The 27,428-nt window shown below is 43.1% G+C and overlaps 1 protein-coding gene across 3 annotated transcripts in view; it reads right to left on the bottom strand.

Annotated features, from left to right (window-relative positions):
- LOC105464357 (WBP2 N-terminal like) overlaps positions 1–27,428 on the bottom strand; it is a 40,685-nt gene that overhangs the window by 10,836 nt on the left and 2,421 nt on the right. For 2 of the 3 annotated variants that reach the window (XM_071080669.1, XM_011712179.2), the window contains 4 exons: positions 8,954–9,062; positions 8,568–8,709; positions 7,959–8,051; positions 456–563 (listed from right to left, as the gene is read on the bottom strand). In XM_071080669.1, coding sequence (XP_070936770.1) covers positions 456–563; positions 7,959–8,051; positions 8,568–8,709; positions 8,954–9,055 — 445 coding nt within the window. In that variant the 5' untranslated portion in view covers positions 9,056–9,062. Of the gene's footprint in view, positions 1–455; positions 564–7,958; positions 8,052–8,567; positions 8,710–8,953; positions 9,063–26,979; positions 27,219–27,428 lie in introns of all 3 variants that reach the window. The other variant, XM_071080668.1, reaches the window with a different exon arrangement.

Raw genomic sequence — 27,428 nt, 5'->3', positions numbered from 1 at the left:
GTTACTTCCCAGAAACCCCATTCAGTCGCAGTGGACTTTAACAGCACAATTGTTAAAGGGCCCAGGGCTTGAGTCCTCAGTGAGGTTGAAGGGTGTGGCACAGGTATGATGACTGTGCTATGTGAAATGGAAACAAGGAAGTGGGCAAGAGCATATATTTTCTGCTCAGGCTATAAACAGGAAGTGACCCTTCCAACTAACAGGCGTTGCCTAAGTATGCTCCAGGTTTGTACATATCATTAAAAGTAAGCCTGAAACCAAAGCCCAGTCACTTGCTGACTTTGCCACTGGGTTTCAATCTGAAAACAAAGTCACAGACGTAACCATTTTCCAAGCCCCTAAACCTCTGCTGCTGCTCCTGCAGGAGAGCTGGAGGCAAGCCTGCAATAGACAGATCTTTGAGCCTCCGGCATAATTTTCCACCTTCCAGGAAGAACCTCTCTGGCATACCTTACCTGAACAAGGCATCTGTGGAGTGCATATATTCCCTTCCCCAGTAATTACATAAATTCTCATAGAGCTGAACCAGTCATTTAAGGTTCTAAGTGGAAATCCTCGGGCAGCTGGAAAGACAAATTTGGCAAAATAGGAACTCTTTTAATTAAGTCAGAAGTATAGCAGATATCAACTGAACAATAACAGAGTATTTAATCACCACCTTACATGTGTTTCCAACAATGTTCTTGAGATACAAGATAAAAAAGAAACATGGGCTGAGTGCAGGGACTCACACCTGTAATCCCAACACTTCAGGAGGCCAAGATGGGCGGATTGCTTGACCCCAGGAGTTCAAGACCAGCCTGGGAAACATGGCAAGACCCTATCTCTACAAAAATTTATTTAAAAATTAGCCAGGCGTGGTGGTACATACCTGTCATCCCAGCTACTCACGAAGCTGAGGCAGGAGGATTGCTTGAGCCTGGAAGTTTGAGGCTGCAGTGAGCCTTATTTGTGCCACTGCACTGGAGCCTCCAGCCTGGGCGACAGAGTAAGACCTTGTCTCAAAAAAAAAAAAAAAAAAGAACTATGACCCTTGTCCTGAATGGCATGCTTCTTAAGAGCAGAGATTGTGTCTCATTTGCCTGTGCTTATTCCAGGCCTAGCATAGCACCTAATCATAATAGATACTCAGAAAAAACTTCTAAGGATTCTACCAAGTTGGTAAGATATATCCATTCAAGACCAATGTAAGGCAGTGTGGTACAGAACACTTTTGTCTCCCCTCTGCATCTCTCTCATAAGAACACTTGTGATGGCATTTAGGGGCCACCTAAATAATCTACAGAAATCTTGTCATCTCAAGATCCTTAAATTAATTACATCTACAAACACCCTTTTTACAAACAAGGTAACATTCACAGGTTCTGAGGATTGGGATGGGGATATATCTGTGGATCCATTAGCAGCCTACCACACTGAGTTCTGCCTATGGCATGTAACCAGACGTAACGTACAGTTTCCAGACCTGGCCCATAAAAATTTCCCAGGGGAGATCTTTATTCCCTTCTTTGTTGGCCGTACAAAGAGGCCATGGGAGCCATGGGTTAAAGATTGCAAGGACCGGCCGGGCGCGGTGGCTCAAGCCTGTAATCCCAGCACTTTGGGAGTCCAAGAAGGGCGGATCACGAGGTCAGGAGATCGAGACCATCCTGGCTAACACAGTGAAACCCCGTCTCTACTAAAAAAAAAAAAAAAAAAATACAAAAAACTAGCCGGGCGAGGTGGCGGGCACCTGTAGTCCCAGCTACTCGGGAGGCTGAGGCAGAATGGCGTAAACTCGGGAGCTGGAACTTGCAGCAAGCTGAGATCCGGCCACTGCACTCCAGCCTGGGCGACAGAGCGAGACTCCATCTCAAAAAAAAAAAAAAAAAAAAAAAAAATCGCAAGGACCGGCCAGGCGTGCTGGCTCACACCTGTGATTCAGGAGGCCTCTAGGAGGCTGAGGTGGGTGTATCGCCTGAGGTCAGGAGTTCGAGACCAGCCTGACCAACATGGTGAAACCCTGTCTCTGCTAAAAATACAAAAAATAGCTGGGTGTGGTGGCAGATGCCTGTAATCCCAGCTACTTGGGAGGCTGAGGCAGTAGAATCGCTTGAACCTGTGGAGGTTGCAGTGAGCCGAGATCACACCATTGCACTTCAGCCTAGGCAATAAGAGTGAAACTCTGTCTCAAAAGAAAAAAAAAAAAAGATAGCAAGGACCCTATTACCCTGGATCATCCCTGAATAACTATGTGGAACAGAGCCTCCTTTTGCCCCTGCTGATTGGTCTTTATATAAGCAGTAATATCTACTGTCTTAAGCATTGATAATTTGGAGTTTATCTGTTTCAGCGGCTAGAATTATTCTAATTCACTATAAATCTAAAGTTGCCCTTCTTCCCTTATCACCCTCCTTGAGGACCCTCTGTGTCCTTTATCGTAATTCCAACAGTAAGTATTTTATTCACTTACAAGTTTGCTTTTTATATGACTCTAACTAGACTATAAGTTTATAAAGACTACGTGTGTCTTATTCACTGCTGTGTTCCCAGCTGTCTCACAATTGGGAATTTGGTTCACAATAGGTACTCAACATACATGTGTTAAAAACATAGGCCGGGCGCGGTGGCTCACGCCTGTAATCCCAGCACTTTGGGAGGCCGAGGCGGGCAGATCACAAGGTCAGGAGATCGAGACCACGGTGAAACCCCGTCTCTACTAAAAATACAAAAAATTAGCCGGGCGCGGTTGTGGGCGCCTGTAGTCCCAGCTACTCGGGAGGCTGAGGCAGGAGAATGGCGTGAACCCAGGAGGCGGAGCTTGCAGTGAGCCGAGATCGCGCCACTGCACTCCAGCCTGGGCGACAGAGCGAGACTCCGTCTCAAAAAAAAAAAAAAAAAAAAAAAAAAAAAAACATAAATCAAGAGCCCTGACATATCAACTCTGCGAGGGAAAGGGAATCTTTCCTAGTCAAAGAATCAGATCATAAAGATGATTAATAGTTAACTCTAAGGGCCTCAAGGACATTTATCTTACAAGCCCTGGCTCTTGTGGGGGCAGGTGGGGGTGGGGAGGAAGTTCCCCACATCTAAGCCATGATATAATCAGAAGACTCAGGCCGGGCATGCTGGCTCATGCCTGTAATCCCAGCACTTTGGGAGGCCGAGGTGGGTGGATCACGAAGTCAGGAGTTCAAGACCAGCCTGACCAATATAGCGAAACCCCGTCTCTACTAAAACTACAAAAATTAGCTGGGCGTGGTGGTGTGCGCCTGTAGTCCCAGCTACTCAGGAGGCTGAGGCAGGAGAATGGCTTCAACCCAGGAGGCAGAGGTTGCAGTGAGCCAAGATCGCCCACTGCACTCCAGCCTGGGTGACAGAGCGAGACTCTTATCTCCAAAAAAAAAAAAAGACCCAGAGCAGTTCCAGACATTGGGCAAGTTCACGTAAGTTGCCTAAACCCTTTTCAAGTGGCTATGCAACTGCTGAGATGCTGAACCTTCTTGGCTAGCTTTGCGAGCCAAGAAGTAGATCTTAATGAGAGTACAGAGAACCTCAAAAGTTGCCTGACCCCCTTAGCCCATAATCCTAAAAAAGAAGCCCTCTTCAGTACTATGAGGCCAAAAGTAAGAGTGAATTCAACACTCAGTATGCAATTGTCCTGAGTTGCCCAGATGTCTGTAGCAAAGAAGTACTAGACTTCCAAGTGTCCCCTGTCTCTGGATTTCCCACTGTCTCTGGATTTCCCACAGCTGTACTCGTCTGTCTGCCAGGATAACCTGCAATCCAGTTTCAGGTTTCCAGATGCTGTCTGCACTCTGGACTACCAAACAGCTGTGGGTTAGGTACAGCTTGTGAACTTCTTGGCCTCCTTATCTTTGCACTGTATCATCAAAGGTAACTAAAAATTTTTCTTACTTCTTAACTTCCCAGAATATGGCTCTTCCACTACCTCTCTTCTCCAGCATTTCACTGAAATCTCTCTTGCTACCATCAACAAACTCTAATTACCACATGCAATGCACACTTTTCAGTTCTCATTTTACCAAACATCTCTAGAGCAGCTGATATGGATGACCATCTCGTGTCTCATAACTTTCTCCTCCATTGACTTTTGGTATATTAAACTCACTTGATTCTCCTCATTTATCACAGTCAGCCCCTTCTCAATCTTTGCAGATCGCTAATTCCCTTCCCTTCCCTTAAATGTTAAGAACCATTGGAACTCTATCCTCAAATCACTGAGGAAGCCCATCACTCACATGGCGCCAGAGACAACCTGTGTGCTGAAGATTTCCAAATCAGTCTCTAGACACAGCTCATCTTTGGAGCTCCAAGCTGCATGTCAAGTGGCCTCCTAATGTAACTCACACTTAATATGGTGTAGGGGTCAAGAGTATAGGCTCAAAAGGACACAACATCACTATGTAGTATTTCTGCCAAAATGTATGACCTGAATATAATCATGAAGAAACAGACAAACTCAAATTAAGGGATATTCCACAAAACAATAAGTCTATATTCTTTTAAAAATGTCAATGTTGGTCGGGCACAGTGGCTCACGCCTGTAATCCCAGCACTTTGGGAGGCCAAGGCGGGCAGATTACGAGGTCAGAAGATCAAGACCATCCTGGCCAACATGATGAAACCCCGTCTCTACTAAAAATACAAAAATCAGCCAGGCGTGCTGGCGTGTGCCTGTAGTCCCAGTTACTCAGGAAGCTGAGACAGAAGAATCCCTCAAACCCGGGAGAGGGAGGTTGCAGTGAGCCGAGATCGTGCCACTGTACTCCAGCCTGGGCGATAGAGCGAGACTCTGTCTCAAAAAAAAAGAAAAGAAAAAGTCAATGTCATGAAAGACAAAGAAAGGCTGAGTTCCAGATTAAAGCACATAAAAGAAATAGGACAACTAAATTCAATGTGTGATTCAGAATTAGATCCTGGACTGGGGGAAAAAAGTGCTATTAGAATGAGGAACAGTAACAGGACAATCATCTGAATTTGAATATAAACTATATATATATAGATATATATAGATATATATATTTTTTTTGAGACTGAGTTTTGCTCTTGTCACCCAGGCTGGAGTGCAGTGGCATGATCTTGGCTCACTGCAACCTCCGCCTCCCGGGTTCAAGTGATTCTCGTGCCACAGTCTCCCAAGTAGCTGGAACTAGAAGCACACACCACCATGCCTGGCTAATTTTTGTATTTTTGTACAGACCAGGTTTCACCATGTTAGCCAGGCTGGTCTCAAACTCCTGACCTCAAGTGGTCCACCCACCTTGGCCTCCCAAAGTGCTGGGATTGCAGGCATGAGCCACTGCACCCGGCTGAATATAAACTACATATTAAATAACAGTATTCTGTCAATGTTAAATTTTCTGAATTTGATAAGTACACTGAGGTTAGATAAAATGATGCCCTCATTCTTAGGAGATACACACTTAAATATTTAGGAATGAAGGAAATAATCTTTGTGACTTACTCCCAAATAGTTCAGCAAGAACAAAAGCAAAAAAAGAATAATAAAGAGCAATAAAGAATAATAAAGGGAAAATGCTGATAACGGGCAAATCTAGATGAGGGAAGTTGATCGTAATATTCTTGCAACTTTTCCATAGATCTGATTTTTTTTTACCAATAAAAGACTTAAAAAGAGAAAGTAGGTTTAGAGTTCAAATCCCAGCTACATCACTTGCTAACTATATAGCCTTGGGAAATAATATACCACCACTGACTCAGTTTCCCCAGCTATAAACTGGGGATAATAATAGTACCTACATCATAAGGCATAAGGTTTTTGCAAGGATTAAAAAAATTGACAAACGTAAAGGGCTTTGAACACTGCCCAGTATACAGTAAACACTTCTTTTTTTTTTTTTTTTTTGAGACGGAGTCTCGCTCTATCGCCCAGGCTGGAGTGCAGTGGCCGGATCTCAGCTCACTGCAAGCTCCGCCTCCTGAGTTCACGCCATTCTCCCACCTCAGCCTCCCGAGTAGCTGGGACCACAGGCGCCCGCCACCTCGCCGGCTAATTTTTTGTATTTTTTAGTAGGGACGGGGTTTCACCGTGTTAGCCAGCATGGTCTCGATCTCCTGACCTCGTGATCCACCCATCTCGGCCTCCCAAAGTGCTGGGATTACAGGCTTGAGCCACCGTGCCCGGCCAACATTTCAATATATGTTAGTCAGTGTTTCAGTGTTATGTCTAAAATTGAACTCATTTCTTCTTCAACTTAGACTGTCTCTTATATTCTTTTTTTTTTTTGAGACAGAGTCTTACTCTGTTGCCCAGGCTGGAGTGCAGTGGCACGAACTCAGCTCACTGCAACCTCCACCCCCCTGGGTTCAAGCACTCCTCCTGCCTCAGCCTTCCAAGTAGCTGGGACTACAGGTGTGCACGACCACGCCGGGTTAACTTTTGTATTTTCAGTAGAGACGGGGTTTCACCATGTTGCCTGGGCTGAGCTCAAACTCCTGAACTCAGGTAATCCGCCAGCCTTGGCCTCCCAAAGTGCTGGGATTACAAGCATGAGCCACCATACCCAGCCTGTCTCTTATATTCTTGAACACAGTTTATAGCATCCCAATCCACTAAGTCTTCTAAGCTAGAAAGTTTACTCCATCCTTCTGTGTGTCCCCAACACTTTGTCCATGCCTTTATTACAGCATATTCTATGAAACACAATAGTGGATCTGCATATGTCTGTCTCTACTAGAGCATGTTTGTCTCAACTAGATTGAAGTTGGGGGTGGGTGGCAGGGAGAAAAGGAAGAGCATTCCAGACACAAAAAATAGCATGAAAGTTCAGAGATGAGAGAAAATAAAGCACAAAGAAGTCCAGTTTGATTGGAATATAAAAGGTAAGAGAGTGAGGGGCATGAAGTGAGACTAGACTAAATAAAAATATATAATAGCAGGGCACAGTGGCTCACACTTGTAATCCCAACACTTTGGGAGGCCAAGGCAGGTGGATCACCTGAGGTCAGGAGTTCAAGACCAGCCTGGCCAACATGGTGAAACCCCACCTCTACTAAAAATATAAAAATTAGCTGGGCGTGGTGTCAGACACCTGTAATCCCAGCTACTCAGGAGGCTGAGGCAGGAGAATCGCTTGAACCCAGGAGGCAGAGGTTGCAGTGAGCCAAGATCGCGCCATTGCACTCCAGCCTGGGTGACAAAGCAAGATTCTGTCTTCAAAAAAAGAGAGAGAGAGAGAGATATATATATATATGTGATTTTTAAAAATTATATTTAGTCAAAGTTTGAAAGAGTTCTGTGGTACATCCATTAGATCAGTGCTGTAAGTCTTGACAGTACCTCTACCCCCTCTCATGTAAGATGGGGACTAAACCTGAGAAAAGCAAAGGCAAGTCCGGAGAGAAGAAAAAAATTAAAAGCCACACCAAAGGAAGAATAACTAAGGGCTCCCTGACCCAAGGAAGAGACGCTCAGTGGATATCTGAGGTCAGTGTTTAAATGGACAAAAGACTATCAGGTATAATTAGTCACTTGGGTGTGTGGCTGTAAGCTCCCACTAGATTGCAAGGTCCTTCAGGACAGGAAGGGACCGAATAATCTTTGTGTTCCTACCCTGTAACATGGTACTTGACAATTGTAGGTAGGCCCAGGAAATGCCTGCTGAATATGTATGCAAATACCAACTGCCTGGCCACAGAGGCCAGCAAATCTTGGCTTAGTAAAAGTCCTGCTTTAATTCCACAAGCCTTAAAACCCCCAAAGTGGGCTGGGCGTGGTGGCTCATACCTGTAACCCCAGCACCTTGGGAGGCTGAGGCAGAAGGATCATTTGAGTTCAGGAGTTTGAGACCAGCCTGGGCAACATGGTGAAACCCCGACTTACAAAAAATACAAAAATCCCTGTCTCAAAAACAACAAAACAGCAACAACAAAAACAAAAAACCCAAACAAACAAAAAACCCAAAGTGCTTAATATCTTTATCCGCATCACTTACCAGAAGAGGCAGCTTTCACCATCAACTGGGCAAATTCAATGGCACCTCCATTTCTGAAGACTAATTTAAAAGTAGCTTGTCCTTCCCAGCCACCTGGGGGAAGAAATGGCACACACTCACTAAGAAACTGGCATAGCTGACAACAGAAAGACTGCCACAAACACCAAGGGAAACACTACCTGACAAAGCAGAGCAGCTTTTGTTTGAATTTCTTTTTTTTTTTTTTTTTTTGAGACGGAGTCTCGCTGTGTCTCCCAGACTGGAGTGCAGTGGCTGGATCTCGGCTCACTGCAAGCTCCGCCTCCCGGGTTCACGCCATTCTCCCGCCTCAGCCTCCCAAGTAGCTGGGACTACAGGCGCCCGCCACCATGCCTGCTAGTTTTTTTTTTTTTTTTTGTATTTTTAGTAGAGATGGGGTTTCACCATGTTAGCCAGAATAGTCTCGATCTCCTGACCTCGTGATCCACCCGCCTCGGCCTCCCAAAGTGCTGGGATTACAGGCTTGAGCCACCGCACCCGGCCTTGAATTTCAACATGGCAAGTTTGAATCTTAAACTTTCTAGAAGATTTTAAGGGAAAACAAATACACACTTCTGAGGGAACACTTACCATATGGAGCTGCCTGAATAGTTCCCTTAATGAAGTTTGCAGCAAATACTGGTTGTTCAACGGTGAGGTTCGTTATCAGATCAAATGGCATCATAAAAGACAGCATGGGATCATTGATGGAGTGCGAAGTTATGAAAATCACCTATGCAAGGACAGAAACTTTGGAAAAGGAATGCAAAATTCGTCCATGGATTGAGACTTACAAGAGCAAGGTGCATTCTGGTCTGACTGAGAAACATCATATTTTCTTCCATCACCCTTCAATGTGGAAAATCCCAAAGTGCACATGTTTAAAAACACTTCAAAAGTCAATGTTTAACTTTTCTTCATTTTAAGGAAAACAAATGTAGAGTTAATCAGCAAATTAAAGCAGAAGTAGAAATTACCCGGTATGAAGTGAGAAACAATGTTCCTGTCTTTGTACCACTAAAGACATTGGAGCCTTCTGATTGCCGTGGGAAGGAGAGCTCCACATTCAGAGACTGCATCAAGAGACTGTAGAAAACGAGGAACAGACAGCATACAATAAAGAATGTATATAAAATGACACACATAAAGTTCTTAACGCAGTTTTTTTCCCCAGAGTAAGCACTCAATAAACATTAGCTGCTGCTACTGCTATTATTACTAATACTACTATTTTATTGAAATAAAAAGGAATTCAAATGATCTTATTCTCTGACAGTTTACTCTTATTCTTCTCCCTCTTCATCACTGGATTCTTTTTCTTGTCAAATCTACTCCTATTCTCAATGTGTGTTCATTAATTCTTATACTTCTTGTGTGGTAAGTGTAAAGCACTGTGCTAATAGAAATGGTTCTTTGATGCTGGTAAAGGTAAGGCAGCAGACTGCCCCAGCCCCCTCTGACATGTCCCCTCAGCCTGTCGTGCTCTCTCCTTACTGTTAACCTGGAAAACTTGGACTCATCTTATTGTCACTCATCAAATCCTGCTGGGTTCTATTTTTTCCTTTCTTATCTTTCTTTCTTTCCTTTTTTTCTTTCCTTTCTTTCTTTCTTTTTATTTCTTCTCTCTTTCTCCCTCCCTCCCTCACTTCTTTCTTTTCTTTCTTTCTTTTCCTTTTCTTTTTGCCTCGGCCTCCTAAAGTGCTGGGATTGCTGGGATTACAGGTGTGAGCCACTGCACCCAGCTCTCTTTCTTCTTTCTGTCTGTCTTTTTTTTTTTGAGACCGGGTCTCACTCCATTGCCCAGGCTGGAGTGCAGTGGCATAATCTCCACTCACCACCCTCCGCCTCCTGGGCTCAGGTGATCCTCCCACTCAGCCTCCTGAGTAGCTGGGACCATAGGCAAGCACCACCACGCCTGGCTAATTTTTTTTTTTTTTTTTGAGAGAAGTCTCGCTCTTGTCCCCCAGGTTTGAGTGCAATGGCTCAATCTCAGCTCACTGCAACCTTCACCTCCCAGGTTGAAATGATTCTCCTGCCTCTGCCTCCCAAGTAGCTGGGATTAAGTCACCTGCCACCACGCCAGGCTAATTTTTGTATTTTTTGGTAGAGACAGGGTTTCTCTCTATATATATATATGAAGATATATATATATATCTCTCTCCAATGTATACCTTAATGATCATTAAGTACAATGTCTGCCTTCTTTGCTACTCTAGCCCTAGCAAACAGTGGGTGCTCTAAATAGTTATTGAAAGAATGAATGAAAACATGAATATAGATCATAATGCAAACAATATATGACATAATATAAATGTATGTCATACATTTATTGGTAACAAAATGTCATAGCAATTTAGTGGAAGAAGAGATTAGTTTTAGTTGAAGTAATTAGGAATGACCTAATAGAAAGACTGCAATTTGAGCTGATTAAGAGATGGGTAGCATTCTGGCTGGGCACAGTGGCTCACACCTATAATCCCAACGCTTTGGGAGACCGAGGCTGGCGGATCATTTGGGGAGTTTGAGACCAGCTTGATGGGGTTTAGTGAAACCCCATCTCTACTAAAATACAAAAATTATCCAGTCATGGTGGTACATGCCTGTAATCTCAGCTACTCGGGAGGCTGAAGTGGGAAGATTGCTTGAGCCATAGGGCAGAGATTGCAGTGATCCACTGCACTCCACCCTGGGCAACAAAATATGATCCTGTTTCAAAAAAAGGGAGAGAGAGAGATACGGATAGTGTTCAGTAGGCAAAGGTGACGGTAGAGAACAATCCAGATGGGAAGCAAACAACATTCATGGAGGTGTAGGAGCAGATATGGAAAGCAAACTGCATACTTGGGAGAAGCCTAGTGGTATGGCTTCATCAAAACATAGTGTGGAAGTGAGGTTAGGAGAAACAGTGAAATAAAGTTGGAAAGTTATGCCGGAACTACAGCTTAAAGACATCGTTTGATAGGTAAGGAGAAACTGTGAGCTTCAGATTTCTCAACAGGAAAGTCACATAATCAAGAAGGTACTGTATCAGAGGGATCAGTTTAAGAATTCCTAAAATAGTTCTGATGCAAGGTAAAAACTGGAACTAGGGTGGTAATGTGCAGATTAAAAGGGGAGGATTTTTAAAAGACTATGAAAATATAGGACATTAGCAAAAAACAGTGGAATGGGAACCTTTAAATGTCAGTCTAGCCATAAAAGCAATAAATAAAGCAAAAGAAAACCTGTCAGAATCAACTTTTTCAGAACTCTAGAATCTAATCAAAAGCTTATAGCAACTAGGCGAATGCTTAAACAATTTAAGAAAAAAAGCTGAATCTCAATAAGTAAGCTTTATGACATTTTAACCTACCCTGGTATCATCCCCCACTACTAGCTTGGCAGCAGCTTTGAAGACAACAATCTGTATTGCCATGATAGATACCGAGTACTGGAGGGAGCAGAACACACTTATTTTAAAAAATTGTAGTTTGACTTGTCTGGTGGCTCCTTGAAGGACTGGCTCAAAGGGCATGTAGTTAATTTGTAATTTTCCCAGGATGGATGAGGCTGCCAGGGGGCATTTGTCAAAAACATTTCTGGCTGGGTCACGCCTGTAATCCCAGCACTTTGGGAGGCTGAGGCGGGTGGATCACCAGAGGTTGGGAGTTCGAGACCAGCCCTGACCAACATGGAGAAACCACATCTCTATTAAAAATGCAAAATTAGGCCGGGCGCGGTGGCTCAAGCCTGTAATCCCAGCACTTTGGGAGGCCGAGACGGGCGGATCACGAGGTCAGGAGATCGAGACCATCCTGGCTAACACCGTGAAACCCCGTCTCTACTAAAAATACAAAAAACTAGCCGGGCGAGGTGGTGGGCGCCTGTAGTCCCAGCTACTCGGGAGGCTGAGGCAGGAGAATGGCGTAAACCCGGGAGGCGGAGCTTGCAGTGAGCTGAGATCCGGCCACTGCACTCCAGCCTGGGCGACAAAGCGAGACTCCGTCTCAAAAAAAAAAAAAAAAAAAGCAAAATTAACTGGGCCTGGTGGCATGTGTCTGTAATCCCAGCTACTTGGGAGACTGAGGCAGGAGAATTGCTTGAACCTGGGAGGCAGAGGTTGTGGTGAGCCAAGATCTCGCCATTTCACTCCAGCCTGGGCAACAAGAGCAAAACTCCATCTCAAGAAAAAAAAAAGAAAAAAATTCCAAGTCAATGTATTAGTTGCTGCTACCTAGCAAAAGGGATGACAGCTGGGGCAAAAAAAAAAAAAAAAAAAAAATAGACAAATTGAAAAGCTAGAGGAAAGGATGAGCAATGAAATGCTTTGAGGAATAAAGGTAAAAGCTCACACATATTCCTGAGAAACAAGAAAGCCATACACATACATGTCCAGGGCTAGATTCATACTAAAAACAAAAAATGAAACACACACACACACACACAGAAGAGGCACTAAGCTTTCACCTCTGATTAACAATTAGAAGTGATGCAAAAAGGCCTCGGTGCGGTGGCTCACGCCTGTAATCCAGCACTTTGGGAGGCTGAGGCAGGCAGATCACCTGAGGTCAGGAGTTCAAGACCAGCCTGGCCAACATGGCGAAATCCCATCTCTATTAAACATATAAAAATTAGCTGGGCGTAGTGGTGGGCACCTATAATCCCAGCTACTCAGGAGGCTGAGGCAAGAGAACTGCTTGAACCCAGGAGGCAGAGGTTGCAGTGAGCCAAGATCATGCTACTACACTGCAGCCTGGGCAACAGAGCAAGACTCTGTCTCAAAAAAAAAAAAAAAAAAAAGGAAATGATGCAAAAAAAGTGAAGGTGAAGGCAGAGTTGTAAACTGCCTGGTTTAGTGAGAAAGGCACGTTCATGCTCTAACACACACACAGTCCATCTGTAAGGGCTGGGAGATTTTGTTGTTGTTCCAGACATAGAAGAAAATTTCTGTCAAATCACTAGCTGGCCACTGAGGTAACAGAACTGAGACTCCAGTGGCCACAAATAACAAATAATACAGAAAAGTCACTGTACAAATAAATATCAACTACAACAAGCAACAAAAATAAACCCTGAAGAAGAGGGGGATTCTACTTTCCAGAGTTACTACATTAAAATATTAAAAATGTCCAGTTTTCAACAACCAAAATCACTAGGCATGCAAAGGAACAAGAAAGTATAGCAATACACAGGAACAAAAGAAATTAATAAAACTGTCCCTGAGGAAGCCCATACATTGGATTTATCAGACAACACTTTAAATAAACTATTGTAAATATACTGAAAGAGTTAAAGGAAACCATGTCCAAATAACTAAAAGAAAGAATACGAACAAAGTCTCAGGAAGTAGAGAACATCAATAAAGAGGCAGAAATTATTAAAAGGAACCAAATAGAAATTCTAGAGTTGAAGACTACAACTGAAATGAACAATTTAATCACTGGGGCTCAATAGCCGATTTTGGCAGGCAGAAGAGAGAATTATTTAACTTGAAGTAGATCAATGGGAATAACGGTTACTACCTGAGTAACACAAATGGGAAAAAAGGAAGAAAAATGAACGGAGTTTAAGAGACCTGTGGGACACCATCAAACACACCAATATACCTACAATGGGAATTCAAGAAGGAGAGGAGAGAGAGAAAGGGGAATAAAGAATATTTGGGGCCAAGCACGGTGGCTCATGCCTGTAATCCTAGCACTTTGGGAGGTCACAGTGGGCAGAATGCGTGAGCACAAGTGTTCAACACCAGCAAGGGCAACATAGTGAAACCCTGTCTCTACAAAGAATACAAAAAATTAGCCAAGCATGGTGGAGTGCACCTATAGTCCCAGCTACCCAAGACACCGAGGTGGGAGGATTGCTTCAGCCTGGAAGGTCAAGGCTGTAGTGAGCCATGATTGCACCACTCCAGTCTGGGATTGCACTCCAGTCTGGGCGACAGAGTGAGACCCTGTCTCAAAATAAGAAAAAAGAATATCTGGGCCGGAAACAGTGACTCATGCCTATAATCCCAGCAGTTTGGGAGGCTGAGGCGGGAGGATTGCTTGAGCTCAGGAGTTTGAAACCAGCTTGGGCAACATAGTGAAACCTCACCTCTACTAAAAATTTTAAAATTTGCTGGTGGGCTGCGGTGGCTCATGCCTGTAATCCCAGTACTTTGAAAGGCAGAGGCAGATGGATCTCCTGAAGCCAGGAATTCGAGACCAGCCTGAACAACATGGTGAAAGCCCATCTCTACTAAAAATACAAAAAAAAAGCCAGGCATGGGCGGCACGTGCCTATAATCCCAGCTACTCGGGAGGCTGAGGCAGGAGAATCGCATGAACCTAGGAGGCAGAGGTTGCAGTGAACCGAGATCGCACCAATGCACTCCAGTCTGGGAAACAGAGTGAGACTCTGTCTCCAAAAATAAAAAAGTAAAAATTAAAAATGTAGTCAGGTGTGGTGGCATGCATCAGTAGCCCCAGCTACTCAGGAGGCCGAGGCAAGAGAATCACTTGAGCCTGAGATGTCGAGGCTGTAGTGAGCTGTGATCGGGCCACTGCACTCCAGCCTAGGTGACAGAGACCCTATCTCAAAATAAATAAATAATGGCCAAAATCTTCCCAAATTTAATGAAATACATGAATCTACACATCCAAGCTCAACAAACTCCAAGCAGAATCAAGTAGAATAAACTCAGATCCACATTGACATGCATTATAATCAAATTATTGAAAGCCAAATTCAAGGAATCGAAATTAGCAAGATAAGTGACTCATCATGCACAAGGAATCCTCAGACTAGCAGCTGATTTCTTGTTTTTTTTTTTTTTTGAGATGGAGTTTTACTCTTATTGCCCAGGCTAGAGTGCAATGGCACAATCTCAGCTCACCACAACCTCCGCCTCCCAGGTTCAAGTGATTCTCCTGCCTCAGCCTCCCGAGTAGCTGAGATTACAGGCATGTGCCACCATGCCCAGCTAATTTTGTATTTTTAGTAGAGATGGGGTTTCTCTATGTTGGTCAGGCTGGTCTCGAACTCCCGGCCTCAGGTGATCTGCTCACCTCGGGCTCCCAAAGTGCTGGGATTACAGGTGTGAGCCACCGCACCTGGCCAGCAGCTGATTTCTTATTGAAATCATGGAGGCCAAAAGGAAATGGGATGACATATTCAAAAAATTCCTTTTTTTTTTTTTGAGACAGAGTCACGCTCTGTCACCCAAACTGGAGTGCAGTGGCGCTCTCTTGGCTCACTGCAACCTCCACCTCCTGAGTTCAAGTGATTCTCCTGCCTCAGCCTCCTGAGTAGCTGGGACTACAGGTGTGTGCCACCATGCCCAGCTAATTTTTTGAATTTTTAGTAGAGATGGGGTTTCACCATGTTAGCCAGGATGGTCTTGATCTTCTGACCTCATGATCCACCCACCTCAGCCTCCCAAAGTACTGTGATTACAGGTGTGAGCCACTGTGCCCAGCCCTAAAAACAAAAAACTCTTAACCAAGAATTCTGTAAGTGGCAAAACTATCCTTCAAAAATTAAAGAGAAATTAAGACATTACCAAATAAACAAAAAATGAGAGCTCATCACTAGTAGATTTGAAGTATAAGAAATGCTATATTTTATAATATGTTTTCTGATTACAATGGAAAGAAACTAGAAATCAACAGCACAAGGAAAACTGCCATAAATATGTGGAAATTAAACAATACGCTCTTAAGTAAACAATGAGTCAAAGAAGAAATTGGGGAAATTAGAAAGTACCTAGAGAAAAATGAAAATGAAAACACAACATATCAAAGCTTATGGGATGCCATAAATGCAGTGCTAAGATGTTTATAGCTGTAAATGTGTACTTTAATAAAGAAGAAAGATCTCAAATTGACAACCTAACTTTATACAAGGAACTAAAAAAAAAACAAATGAAGCCCAAAGCTAGCAAAAGGAAGAAATAATAAAGATTAGAACAGAAATAAATGAAAGTGAGAATAGAAAAAAAAATACTCTTAGCTAGATTAAGAAAAAGAGAAAAGTCTCAACTAAAATCAGAAATGAAAAAGAGGAAATTAAAACTGATGCCAGCCAGGCGTGGTGGCTCATGCCTGTAATCCTAGCACTTTGGGAGGCCAAGGCAGGTGGATTACTTGAGGCCGGGAGTTTGAGACCACCCTGGCCAACATGATGAAACCCGATCTCTACTATAAACATACAAAAAAAATCAGCCAGGCGTGGTGGTGGGTGCCTGTAATTCCAGCTACTAGGGAGGCTGAGGCAGGAGAATCACTTTAACCCAGGAGGCAGAGGTTGCAGCAAGCCAAGATTTCACCACTGCACTCCAGCCTGGGTGACAGAGTAAGACTCTGTCTCCAAAAAACAAAAACAAAAACAAAACAAAACAAAACAACAACAAAACTGATGCCAAGGAGTTACAAAGGATTATAAGAGAAAACCAAGGACAACTGTATGACAAGTTGGATAACCTAGAAGAAATTGATAAATCCCTAGAAAAAACACAACCTACCACACTGAATCATGAACAAACAGAAAATATAAACAGACCAATTAACTATTAAGGAAATTGAATCAGTAATCAAAAACCTCTCAGCCAGGTGTGGTGGCTTATGCCTTTAATCCCAGCACTCTGGGAGACTGAGACAGGAGGACTGCTTGAAGCCAGGAGTTTCAGACCAGCCTGGGCAACATAGGAAGACCTCATCTCTACAAAATATATATAAAAAAAATAGCTGGGTGTGGTGACACACACCTGTAGTCCCAGCTACTCTGGAGGCTGAGGTGGGAGGATCACTTGAGCCTTGGAGGTTGAGGCTGCAGTGAGCTGTGATCATGTCACATCACTGCACTCCAGCTGGGGTGACAGAGTGAGAACCTGTCTCAAAAAGAGAAAAAAAAAAAAAAAAAAACTCTCGACAAATTCTATTATATAAAACATTTAAAGAATTAACATTAATCTTTCTGAAACTCTTCCCCAAAATTAAAGAGGAAGAAACACTTCTAGGCTCACTTTATGAGGCCAACATTACTCTGATACCAAAGCCAGACAAAGATACTACAATAAAATAAAATTACAGGTCAGTATCTCTGATGAATACAGATGTAAAAAATCTTCAACAAAATACTGGCAAAACAAATTCAGCAGCATATTAAAAGGACTATACACTATGATCAAATGGGGTTTATTCCTAGAACGCAAGAATGGTTCAAAATAGGAAAAAACCATATGATCATCGCAATCGATGCAGAAAAAGCATATGAAAAGATTCAATATATTTTCATGATAAAAACACTCAACAAAGTAAAAGTAGAGGAAGTTACCTCAACATAATAAAACTCATATATGAAAAGCCTGCAGCTAACAGCATACTGAATGGCAAAAGACTGAAAGCTTCCCCTCTAAGGTTAGAAACAAGGCAAGGATGCCTGCTTTCACCACTTCTATTCAACATAATATTGGAAGTCCTAGCCAGAGCAATTAGGCAAAAAATAAAATAAATCAATAAATGGTATTCAAATTGGAAAGGAAGAAGTAAAATTAACTCCTTTCACAGATGGCATGATCTTATATGTAAATAAACCTAAAGAGTCCACCCAAAAGCTGTCAAAAGAAGTGAATTCAGTAAAGTAGCAGCATACAAAATCAACACACAAATACAGTTGCATTTCTATACACTAACAATGAACAATCCAAAAAGGAGATTAAGGAAACAATTTCATTTACAATAGCATGAAAAAGAATAAAATACTTAGGAATAAACCTCGTCAAGGAGGTGAAAGGTTTGTACACTGAAAACTATAAAATATTGGTGAAAAAATTAAAGACATAAATAAATGGGAAGGTATCCCATGTTCATGGATTTGAAAACTTAATATGGTTAAGATGTCCAGGCTACCCATGTGATTCAGAGATTCAACACAATCCCTACCAAATCTCAACAACAATTTTTGCACAAACAGAAAGTGACATCATAAAATTCATATAGAATTGCAAGGGACCCAAAAAGCCAAACAATTTTTAAAAAGAAGAACAAAGAGGACTCACACTTCCTGATTTCAAAGTATATTACAAAGCTGCAGTAATCAAAACAGCATGGCACTGGCATTAAAGATAAATAGACCAATGGACTAGAATAGAGAGAAATAAATCCTCACATATATGTGAGGATTGATCAAATAATCTTCAACAAAGGTACTAAGATGACTCAACAGGAAAAGGACAATCTATTTAACAAATTATGTGCTTTTAGAAAACTGGATATCAGGCCGGGCGCGGTGGCTCAAGCCTGTAATCCCAGCACTTTGGGAGGCCGAGACTGGTGGATGACGAGGTCAGGAGATCGAGACCATCCTGGCTAACACGGTGAAACCCCATCTCTACTAAAAAATACAAAAAACTAGCCGGGCAAGGTGGCGGGCGCCTGTAGTCCCAGCTACTCGGGAGGCTGAGGCAGGAGAATGGCGTGAACCTGGGAGGCGGAGCTTGCAGTGAGCTGAGATCCGGCCACTGCACTCCAGCCTGGGCGACAGAGCGAGACTCCATCTCAAAAAAAAAAAAAAGAAAAGAAAACTGGATATCCACATGCAAAAGAATGAAGTCATACCTTTAACTTACGTCATATGCAAAAATTAACCCAAAATGGATTAAAGACTTAAACATAAGGCCCAACATTACAAAATTCCTAGAAAAAAACATAGTGAAAATCTTCATGACATTGGACTTGGCAATGACTTCTTGGATAAGAAAACAAAAGCATAGGCAACAAAAGAACAAATAAACAAATGGGACTATATCAAACTTTAAAATTGTGTATCAAAGGACACAATCACCAGAATGAAAAAGCAACCTATGGAATGGGAGAAAATATTTGAAATTGTATTTATGATAAGGCCTTAATATCTAGAGTATGTAAAGAGCTCCCTGTAATCCCAGCACTTTGGGAGGCCAAGGTAGGTGGATCACCTGAGGTCAGTAGTTGGAGACCAGCCAGGCCAACATGGTGAAACCCCGTCTCTACTAAAAATACAAAAAATTGGCCAGGTGCAATGGCTCACGCCTGTAATCTCAGCACTTTGGGAGGCCGAGGCGGGCAGATCGTAAGATCAGGAGATAGAGACCATCCTGGCTAACACGGTGAAACCCCGTCTCTACTAAAAAATAGAAAAAAATTAGCTGGGCATGGTGCCAGGCACCTGTAGTCCCAGCTACTCGGGAGGCTGAGGCAGGAGAATGATGTGAACCCAGGAGGTGGAGCTTGCAGTGAGCCAAGATCATGCCACTGCACTCCAGCCTGGGCGACGGAGCGAGACTCCGTCTCAAAAAAAAAAAAAAAATTAGCCAGGTGTGGTGGTGGGCACCTGTAATCCCAGCTACTCAGGAGGCTGAGGCAGGAGAATCACTTGAACCTGGGAGGCAGAGGTTGCAGTGAGCCGAGATCACACCATTGCACTCCAGCCCAGGCAACAACAGCAATAATACACAAATGGCCAATGAGCATATAAAAAGATTGTCATCACTAATCATCAGAGAAATACAAATCAAAACCACAATAAGACATCACTTTGTACCCATTAGGATGGTTAATATTTAAAAAACCAACAGGTCCAGGCATGGTGGCTCATGCCTGTAATCCCAGAACTTTGGGAGGCCAAGGTGAGTGGATCATTTGACACTAAGAGTTTGAGACCAGCCTGGCCAACACAGCAAAACTCCATCTTTACTAAAAATACAAAAAGCTGGGTGTGGTGGCATATGCCTGTAATCCTGGCTACTCAGGAGGCTGAGGGCATGTGAATCACTTGAACCCCGGAAGCTGAGGCTGCAGTGAGCCAGGATCCTGCTGATACACTCCAGCCTGAGTGACAGAGTAAGACTGTCAAAAAAGAGTAGAGAGGGGATGAGAGGGGGAGGGGGAGGGGCAGGGGGAAGAAGAGAGGGAGGGAGGGAGGGAGAGAGGGAGGGACGGAGGAAGAGAAGAGAAGAGAAAGGAAGAGAAGAGAAACGAGTGTTGGTAAGGACGTGGAGAAACTGGAACTCTTGTGCACTGTTGCTAGAACTGTAAAATGAGTAGCTGCTATGGAAAACACTCCGGAGGCTCCTCAAAAAAATTAAAAATAGAACTACCATACAAGGTAGCAATCCTGCTTCTGCATATACATCCAAAAGAATTGACAGCAGTGTCTTAAATAGATATTCGAATACTTATGTTGATAGCAGCACTATGTACAATAACCAGGAGGTGGAAGCTACCTAAATGTCCATCAGTGCATGAATGGATAAACAAAATATGGCACATACATACAATGGAATATTATTCAACCTTAAAATAAGGAAATCCTGTCACATGCTATAACATGGATGAACCTTAAGGATGTTATGCTAAGTTAAATAAACCAGCCACAAAAAGACAAATACTGTGATGACACTTACATGAGGTATCTGAAGTAGTCCAATGCATAGAAACAGAAAGTAGAATGGTTGTTACTAGGGGTCATGGGGACAGGGATAGAGGGAATTGTTTAATGGGAACAGAATTGTTGGGAAAAGTATGGTGAAGTGGGCACTCAAGAGCACTGAGAGGAATGTAAATTGATATAATTCTGTAAGGCCACTCTGCAATAAGTATATTTTAATGTATCATCATGTATATTTTAATATTTTGGACAATGATTTTTATATTTTCAATATATATATTTAATCTCTTTTTAAAAGTCTATATCCTCTGATCTCACAATTCCCCTTTCAGGAATAAATTCCAAAGAAACATTTTGACAGGTAGGCAAAATTATGTTTTCAAAAATGTTCAAGGCAGGAATGTTTATAGTAATGACCAAAAAACCACAAACAAACAAAAAACAAAACAAAAACCCAGACTATTCCAGATTAGGGGTTGAGTAAAGATTTATGCACATTGGAATACCAGCCATTGAAAATAATGATGTAGATACACTAGAAAACATTCCCAATACACTGGTAAATAAGGAAAATAAGTTATAAAGCAGTTGGAGAAAAAAACTTTATTTCCATGTGGAAAAGTACAGAAGGACATATACCAAAATGTAAACATTACTGGTAAAAATTTGGGATAACAGATGTTTTTCTGATTTTTCTATAATGACAGATTATCAGCACACGTTTTTAACAATGCATAAAATAAAACAACTCAATGATTTCCATTTTACAGTAGAGTCTGGCCCATATGTTCATGACTTCTCAGGTAGGGTCAGAAAAAAATCTCTACAAAACACAGCGAGCTGGGATGAATTTCTTAACTGTGTATTGTGAATAGGCAAGAGGAGTCAAAATATAATGAGAACTTCAAACAGTTCATGGAATTAAAAGATAAAAACAAAAAACATAAACCTTATTTCTCAACATAAGTTCCAACAAGTTCAAGACACTTTAGTAAGCTATGACACAAGCCATTTAGTCCACCCCTAAAGAACTGAGTGTCCTGGGAATGTAATCATGCCAAGGCAGTCTTTTTTACATTTTTTTTTTTTTTTTTTTTTTTGAGACGGAGTCTCGCTCTGTCGCCCAGGCTGGAGTGCAGTGGCGCGATCTCGGCTCACTGCAAGCTCCGCCTCCCGGGTTCATGCCATTCTCCTGCCTCAGCCTCCCGAGTAGCTGGGACTACAGGCGCCCACAACCGCGCCCGGCTAATTTTTTGTATTTTTAGTAGAGACGGGGTTTCACCGTGGTCTCGATCTCCTGACCTTGTGATCCGCCCGCCTCGGCCTCCCAAAGTGCTAGGATTACAGGCGTGAGCCACCGCGCCCAGCTTTTTTACATTTTTAACAGAATAAAAATGGGTGCCCAATAAAGATTTTTAAGATTAGGAAACAAAGCCGGCCAGGCGCAGTGGCTCACGCCTGTAATCCCAGTACTTTGGGAGGCCGAGGCAGGCGAATCACAAGGTCAGGAGTTCGAGACCAGCCTGGCCAACACGGTGAAACCCCGTTTCTACTAAAAATGCAAAGAATTAGCTGGGTGCGGTGCCAGATACCTGTAATCCCAGCTACTAGGGAGGCTGAGGCAGGATAATCGCTTGAACCTGGAAAGCAGAGGTTGCAGTGAGCTGAGATTATGCCACGGCACTCTAGCCCAAGCAACAATGCAAGACTCTGTCTCAAAAAAAAAAAAAGATTAGGAAACAAAGTAAGTCAGAAGGAACCTAATGATCCGTGAATGCCTAATGATTTCCCATCAAAACCCTTGCAAAATTGCCCTTGTTTCATGAGAACAGTGAATAGGAGCATTGTTATGGTGGAGAAGGACTCTCTAGTAAAGCTTTCCTGGGTGTTTTTTTGCTAAAGCTTTGGCTAATTTTCTTAAAACAAAGTAGATGTTACCGTTCTTTGGCCCTCCAGAATGTCAATAAGGAAAATGCCTTGAGCATCTCAAAAAACTGTTGCCGTGACTTTTGCTCTTGACCTGTCTGTCCACTTTTGCTTTGAGTGGACCACTTCCACATCTTTGTAGCCATTGTTTTGACAGTGCTTTATCTTCAGGATCATACTGGTAAAGCCATGTTTCATTTCCAGTTACAATTATTTGAAGAAATGCTTCAGGATCTTGATCCCACATATTTAAAATTTCCACTGAAAGTTCTGCTCTTGCCTGCAGCTGATCTGGGCACTATAGTTTTGGCCCCCATTGAATGGAAAGTTTGCTCAACTTTAATTCTGTAAACTGAAGCAAATGATATCTGTACAGTATTGGCTATTGTTTCTGCTGTTAATAATGATTCTCTTCATTTAGGGCACGAACAAGATGAATTTTTTTCTCACAAATTAATGTGGATGGTCTGCCACTACAGGCTTCATCTATTTATTTATTTATTTTATTCTTTTGAGACGGAGTCTCACTCAAGAGTGTCACCCAGGCTGGAATGCAGTGGCGAGATCTCCACTCACTGCAACCTCTGCCTCCTGAGTTCAAGCAATTCTCCTGCCTCAGCCTCCTGAGTAGCTGGGATTACAGGCACCCACCACCATGCCCAACTAATTTTTGTATTTTTAGTAGAGACGGGGTTTCATCATGTTGGCCAGTCTGGTCTCGAACTCCTGACCTCAGGTGATCCACCTGCCTAGACCTCCCAAAGTGCTGGGATTACAGGTGTGAGCCACCATGCCCGGCCTATTTATTTATCTGAGATAGAGTCTTACTCTGTTGCCCAGGCTGAAATGCAGTGGTGCGATCTTGGCTCACCGCAACCTCCGCCTCCTGGGTTCAAGCGATTATCCTGCCTCAGCCTCCTGAGTAGCTGGGATTATAGGCACATACCACCACGCCTGGCTAATTTTTTTATTTTTCATAGAGACGAGGTTTCATCATGTTGGTCAGGCTGGTCTCGAACTCCTGACTTTGTGATCTGCCCACCTTGGCTTCCCAAAATGCTGAGATTACAGGCATAAGCCACCACACCCAGCCTATTTATTTTTTGAGATGGAGTTTTGCTCTTGTTGCCCAGGCTGGAATGCGTGATCTCGGCTCACTGCAACCTCTGCCTCTCAGGTTCAAGCGATTCTCCTGCTTCGGCCTCCCGAGTAGCTGGGATTACAGGTGCCACCACCACACCCAGCTAATTTTTTATATTTTCAGTAGAGATGGGGTTACCCCATGTTGGCCAAGCTGGTTTGGAACTCCTGACCTCAGGCAATACACCCACTTTGGCTTCCCAAAGTGCTGGGATTACAACTGTGAGCCACTGTGCCCCACCCAGGCTTTGTATTTAACATAATCTTGTCCCTTCTCTTTTTTGAGACAGGGTCTCACTCTGTCAACCAAGACTGGAGTGCAGTCGCACAATCTCAGCTCACTGCAACCTCCACCTCCCAGGTTCAAGTGATTCTCCCACCTCAGCCTCCCAAGTAGCTAGGACTATAGGCACATGCCACCACATTGAACTATTTTTTTGTGTTTTTAGTAGAGATAGGGTTTTACCATGTTGCCCAAGCTGGTCTTAAATACTCCTGGGTTCAAGTGATCCACCCACCTCAGCCTCCCAAAGTTCTGGAATTACAGGCATCAGGCATTGCACCCACCCCTTGTCCCTTCTTTTTTAATTTTATTTATTTACTTATTTTGATATGGAGTCTTGCTGTGTTGCCCAGGCTGGAGTGCAGTCATGTGATCTCAGCTCACTGCAACCTCCACCTCCCGGGTTCCCACAATTCTCCTGCCTCAGTCTCCCAAGTAGCTGGGATTACAGGCATGTGCCACCACGCCTGGCTAATTTTACATATTCTTAGTCGAGACAGGGTTTCACCATGTTGGTCAGCTGGTCTCAAACTCCTGACCTTAAGTGATCCACCTGCCTCAGCCTCCCAAAGTGCTGGGATTATAGGCGCGAGCCATTGCACCTGGCCTCTTGTCCCTTCTTACTACATTATCCATTTGTAAACTGCTGATTTATTTGGGCCATTTCCCCATAAACTTTTCCTAAAGCATCAATGGTTTCACCATTCTTCCACCCAAGTTTTACCATAAATTTGATGTTTGTTCTTCCTTCAATTTTAGCAGTATTCATGTTGCTCTGATAGCCCTTTTTCAAATTGATGTCTTATTTTTCTTAGTGCCTCAAACTAAATCCTGTTCAGTTATATTATAACAAGTTAGTATGAGTTAATTTTGGTGGAAAAATAATCTGGAATCCATGCATAGTTTCTTCGTAACTCATATTTTCCATGATCGTTTTGAAGACTCCTCATAGAATCAATCTTCTCCCACTCGTTTTTTTTTAGGTTTCTTTTTTTAATAACATCTTTTATTTGTATACAATTATAAAGTACAAACTTGTTTTATTAGGATTTTTCTTGTTTTTTTAAAAAATGTATTTTTAATCAACTTACTCCCTTTTATTTACCAGCAGTTTGCTCTGACAGAATAAATTACAAACTATTGTTTTGCTTAATCCTTTTAACCACCATGTCAGGCACACAGGTTGGAGGATATTAGCTCCCATTTTACAAAGAGTGGAAACACTGTACCCACATTTAGTGTAAGACAGAGCTGGGATATAAGCCTTGGGCTTCCACAGTCACAACTGCTTTTTTCCATAACTTTGTAATACATCATTTTAAAGTAATCTGATTTCACAAGGTTTTACAGTATAAGAGTAACATCTATAGCATCTCTTCTTGGCAGGTTACCTCTGGAGAGAACCAATCTAATTACCTCATAAGCTGGTACTTTTTTTTTTTTTTTTTTTGGATGGAGTTTCGCTCTTGTTGCCCAGGCTGGAGTGCAATGGTGTGATCTCGTCTCACTGCAACCTCTGCCTCCTTGGGTTCAAGCGATTCCCCTTCCTCAGCCTCCCAAGTAGCTGGGATTACAGGCATGTGCCACCATGCCTGGCTATAGTTTCATTTTTCTTTCTTTTTTTAAATTTTATTTTGTGAGATGAGGTCCCAGTATCTTGCTCAGTGTGGTCTTGAACTCCTGGCCTCAAGTAATCCTCCCACCTCAGCCTCTCGAATAGGTGGGACTACAGATGTGCACCACTATCTCTGGTTCTTTAGTTTCTATCCAGGAATCTAGGGTACTAATAGGTCCTTCTTTGGTGAGAAGAAAACAGAGAAAGAATCCTTTTCTTTTTTGAGGGACAGCTGGAGTAGAGGAGTTAATGCACAGTACCTAAGTTCAAATCTAAATTCAAGCTCTCCCACACGCACTTTAAGCAAATTACTTCTTTTTGTTTTCCCACCTATGAAATGAGGGAAACAGTACTGATCTTCACTGTAGATAGACTGAGTTTTTTTTGTTTTATTATACTTTGAGCTCACCCTGTTACCCAGGCTGGAGTGTAGTGTCACGATCTCAGCTCACTATAACCTCCCCTCTGCCTCCCAGGCTCAAGCAATTCTCGTGCCTCAGCCTCCTGAGTCACCAGGATTACAGACGTGCACCACCATGCCCAGCTAATTTTTCATATTTTTACTAGAGGTGGGGGTTTCACCATGTCGGCCAGGCTGGTCTTGAACTCCTGGTCTCATGTATCCACTGGCCATGGCCTCCCAAAGTGCGGGATTACAGGCGTGAGCCACCATGCCTGGCCGATAGAGTGGTTTTAACTATAGTATAAAGCTCTTGGAACTAAGAACAGTACTTGAAATATTTAAGTATTCAATAAATGCTATTAAGTATTCAGGAGCACAAAATGGATCCCATGACCGTAATTCAAAGGACCACAAAAATCAGCGTTTCTGTGTTTTGTTTTTTAAAACATGCTTCCTTCCCTTCCTCCAACACACAAGCAGCAAAGTAGAGAGACACCCACAGCCGAAGCGAGAAGACACCCAAACACCAAATTAGAAATGGCTTCACAGGCAGTCCCAGAGTCAAAGCCGGTTCCCAGACCAGTCCCATCCCACAGCAGCCTGCCTCCTCTTTTCAATATGACGGATGCCGCTGTGTCCTTCGCCAAGGACTCCCTGGCAGGTGGAGGGGCCACAGCCATCTCCAAGATGGCAGTAACACCCATCGAGTGGGTCAAGCTGCTGCTACAGGTGCAGCATGCCAGCAAGCAGATCACTGCAGATAAGCAATACAAGGGCATTATAGACTGCATGGTCTATATTCCCAAGGAGCAGGGAGTCCTGTCCTTTTGGTGCAGTAACCTGGTCAATGTCATCAGATACTTCCCCCACCCAGGCTCTTAACTTCGCCTTCAAAGATAAATACAAGAGGCTCTTCCTGGGTGGTATGGACAAGAGGTCCCAGTTTTGGTGCTACTTTGCAGGGAATCTAGCATCAGGCGGTACCACTGGGGCCATGTCCTTGTGTTTTGTGTACCCTCTTGATTTTGCCCATACTCGTCTAGCAGCTGATGTGGGCAAAGCTAGAGCTGAAAGGGAATTCCAAGTCTTCGGTGACCGCCTGGTTAAGATCTACAAATCTGATGAGATTAAGAGACTGTACCAAGGCTTTAACACGTCTGTGCAGGGTATTATCTATCGAGCTGCTTGCTGCCTACTTCAGTATCTATGACACTGCAAAGGGAAGCTTCCAGATCCCAAGGACACTCACATCGTCATCAGCTGGATGATGCACAGACTGTCACTGCCGTTGCTGGGTTGACTTCCTATCCATTTAACACCGTTCGCCGCTGCATGATGATGCAGTCAGGATGCAAAGGAACTGATATCTTGTACACAGGCACACTTGACTGCTGGAGGAAGATTACTCATGATGAAGGAGGCAAAAGCTTTCTTCAAGGGTGCATGGTCCAATGTTCTCAGAGGCATGGGTGGTGCTTTTGTGCTTCTCTTGTATGATAAAACCAAGAAGTACACGTAAGTTATTTCCTAGGATTTTTCCCTCTGTGAACAGGCATGTTGTATTATATAACATATCTTCAGCATTCTTTTTTTTTTTTTTTTTTTTTGAGATGGAGTCTCCCTCTATTGCCCAGGGTGGAATGCAGTGGCACAATCTCGGCTCACTGCAACCTCCACCTTTTGGGGTCAAGCAACTCT

The sequence above is a fragment of the Macaca nemestrina genome, chromosome 15 (assembly GCF_043159975.1).
Source record: "Macaca nemestrina isolate mMacNem1 chromosome 15, mMacNem.hap1, whole genome shotgun sequence".
NCBI lineage: Eukaryota > Metazoa > Chordata > Mammalia > Primates > Cercopithecidae > Macaca > Macaca nemestrina.
The sequence above is the reverse complement of the archived record's forward strand: the minus strand, read 5'-3'. Positions and strand labels throughout refer to the sequence as shown.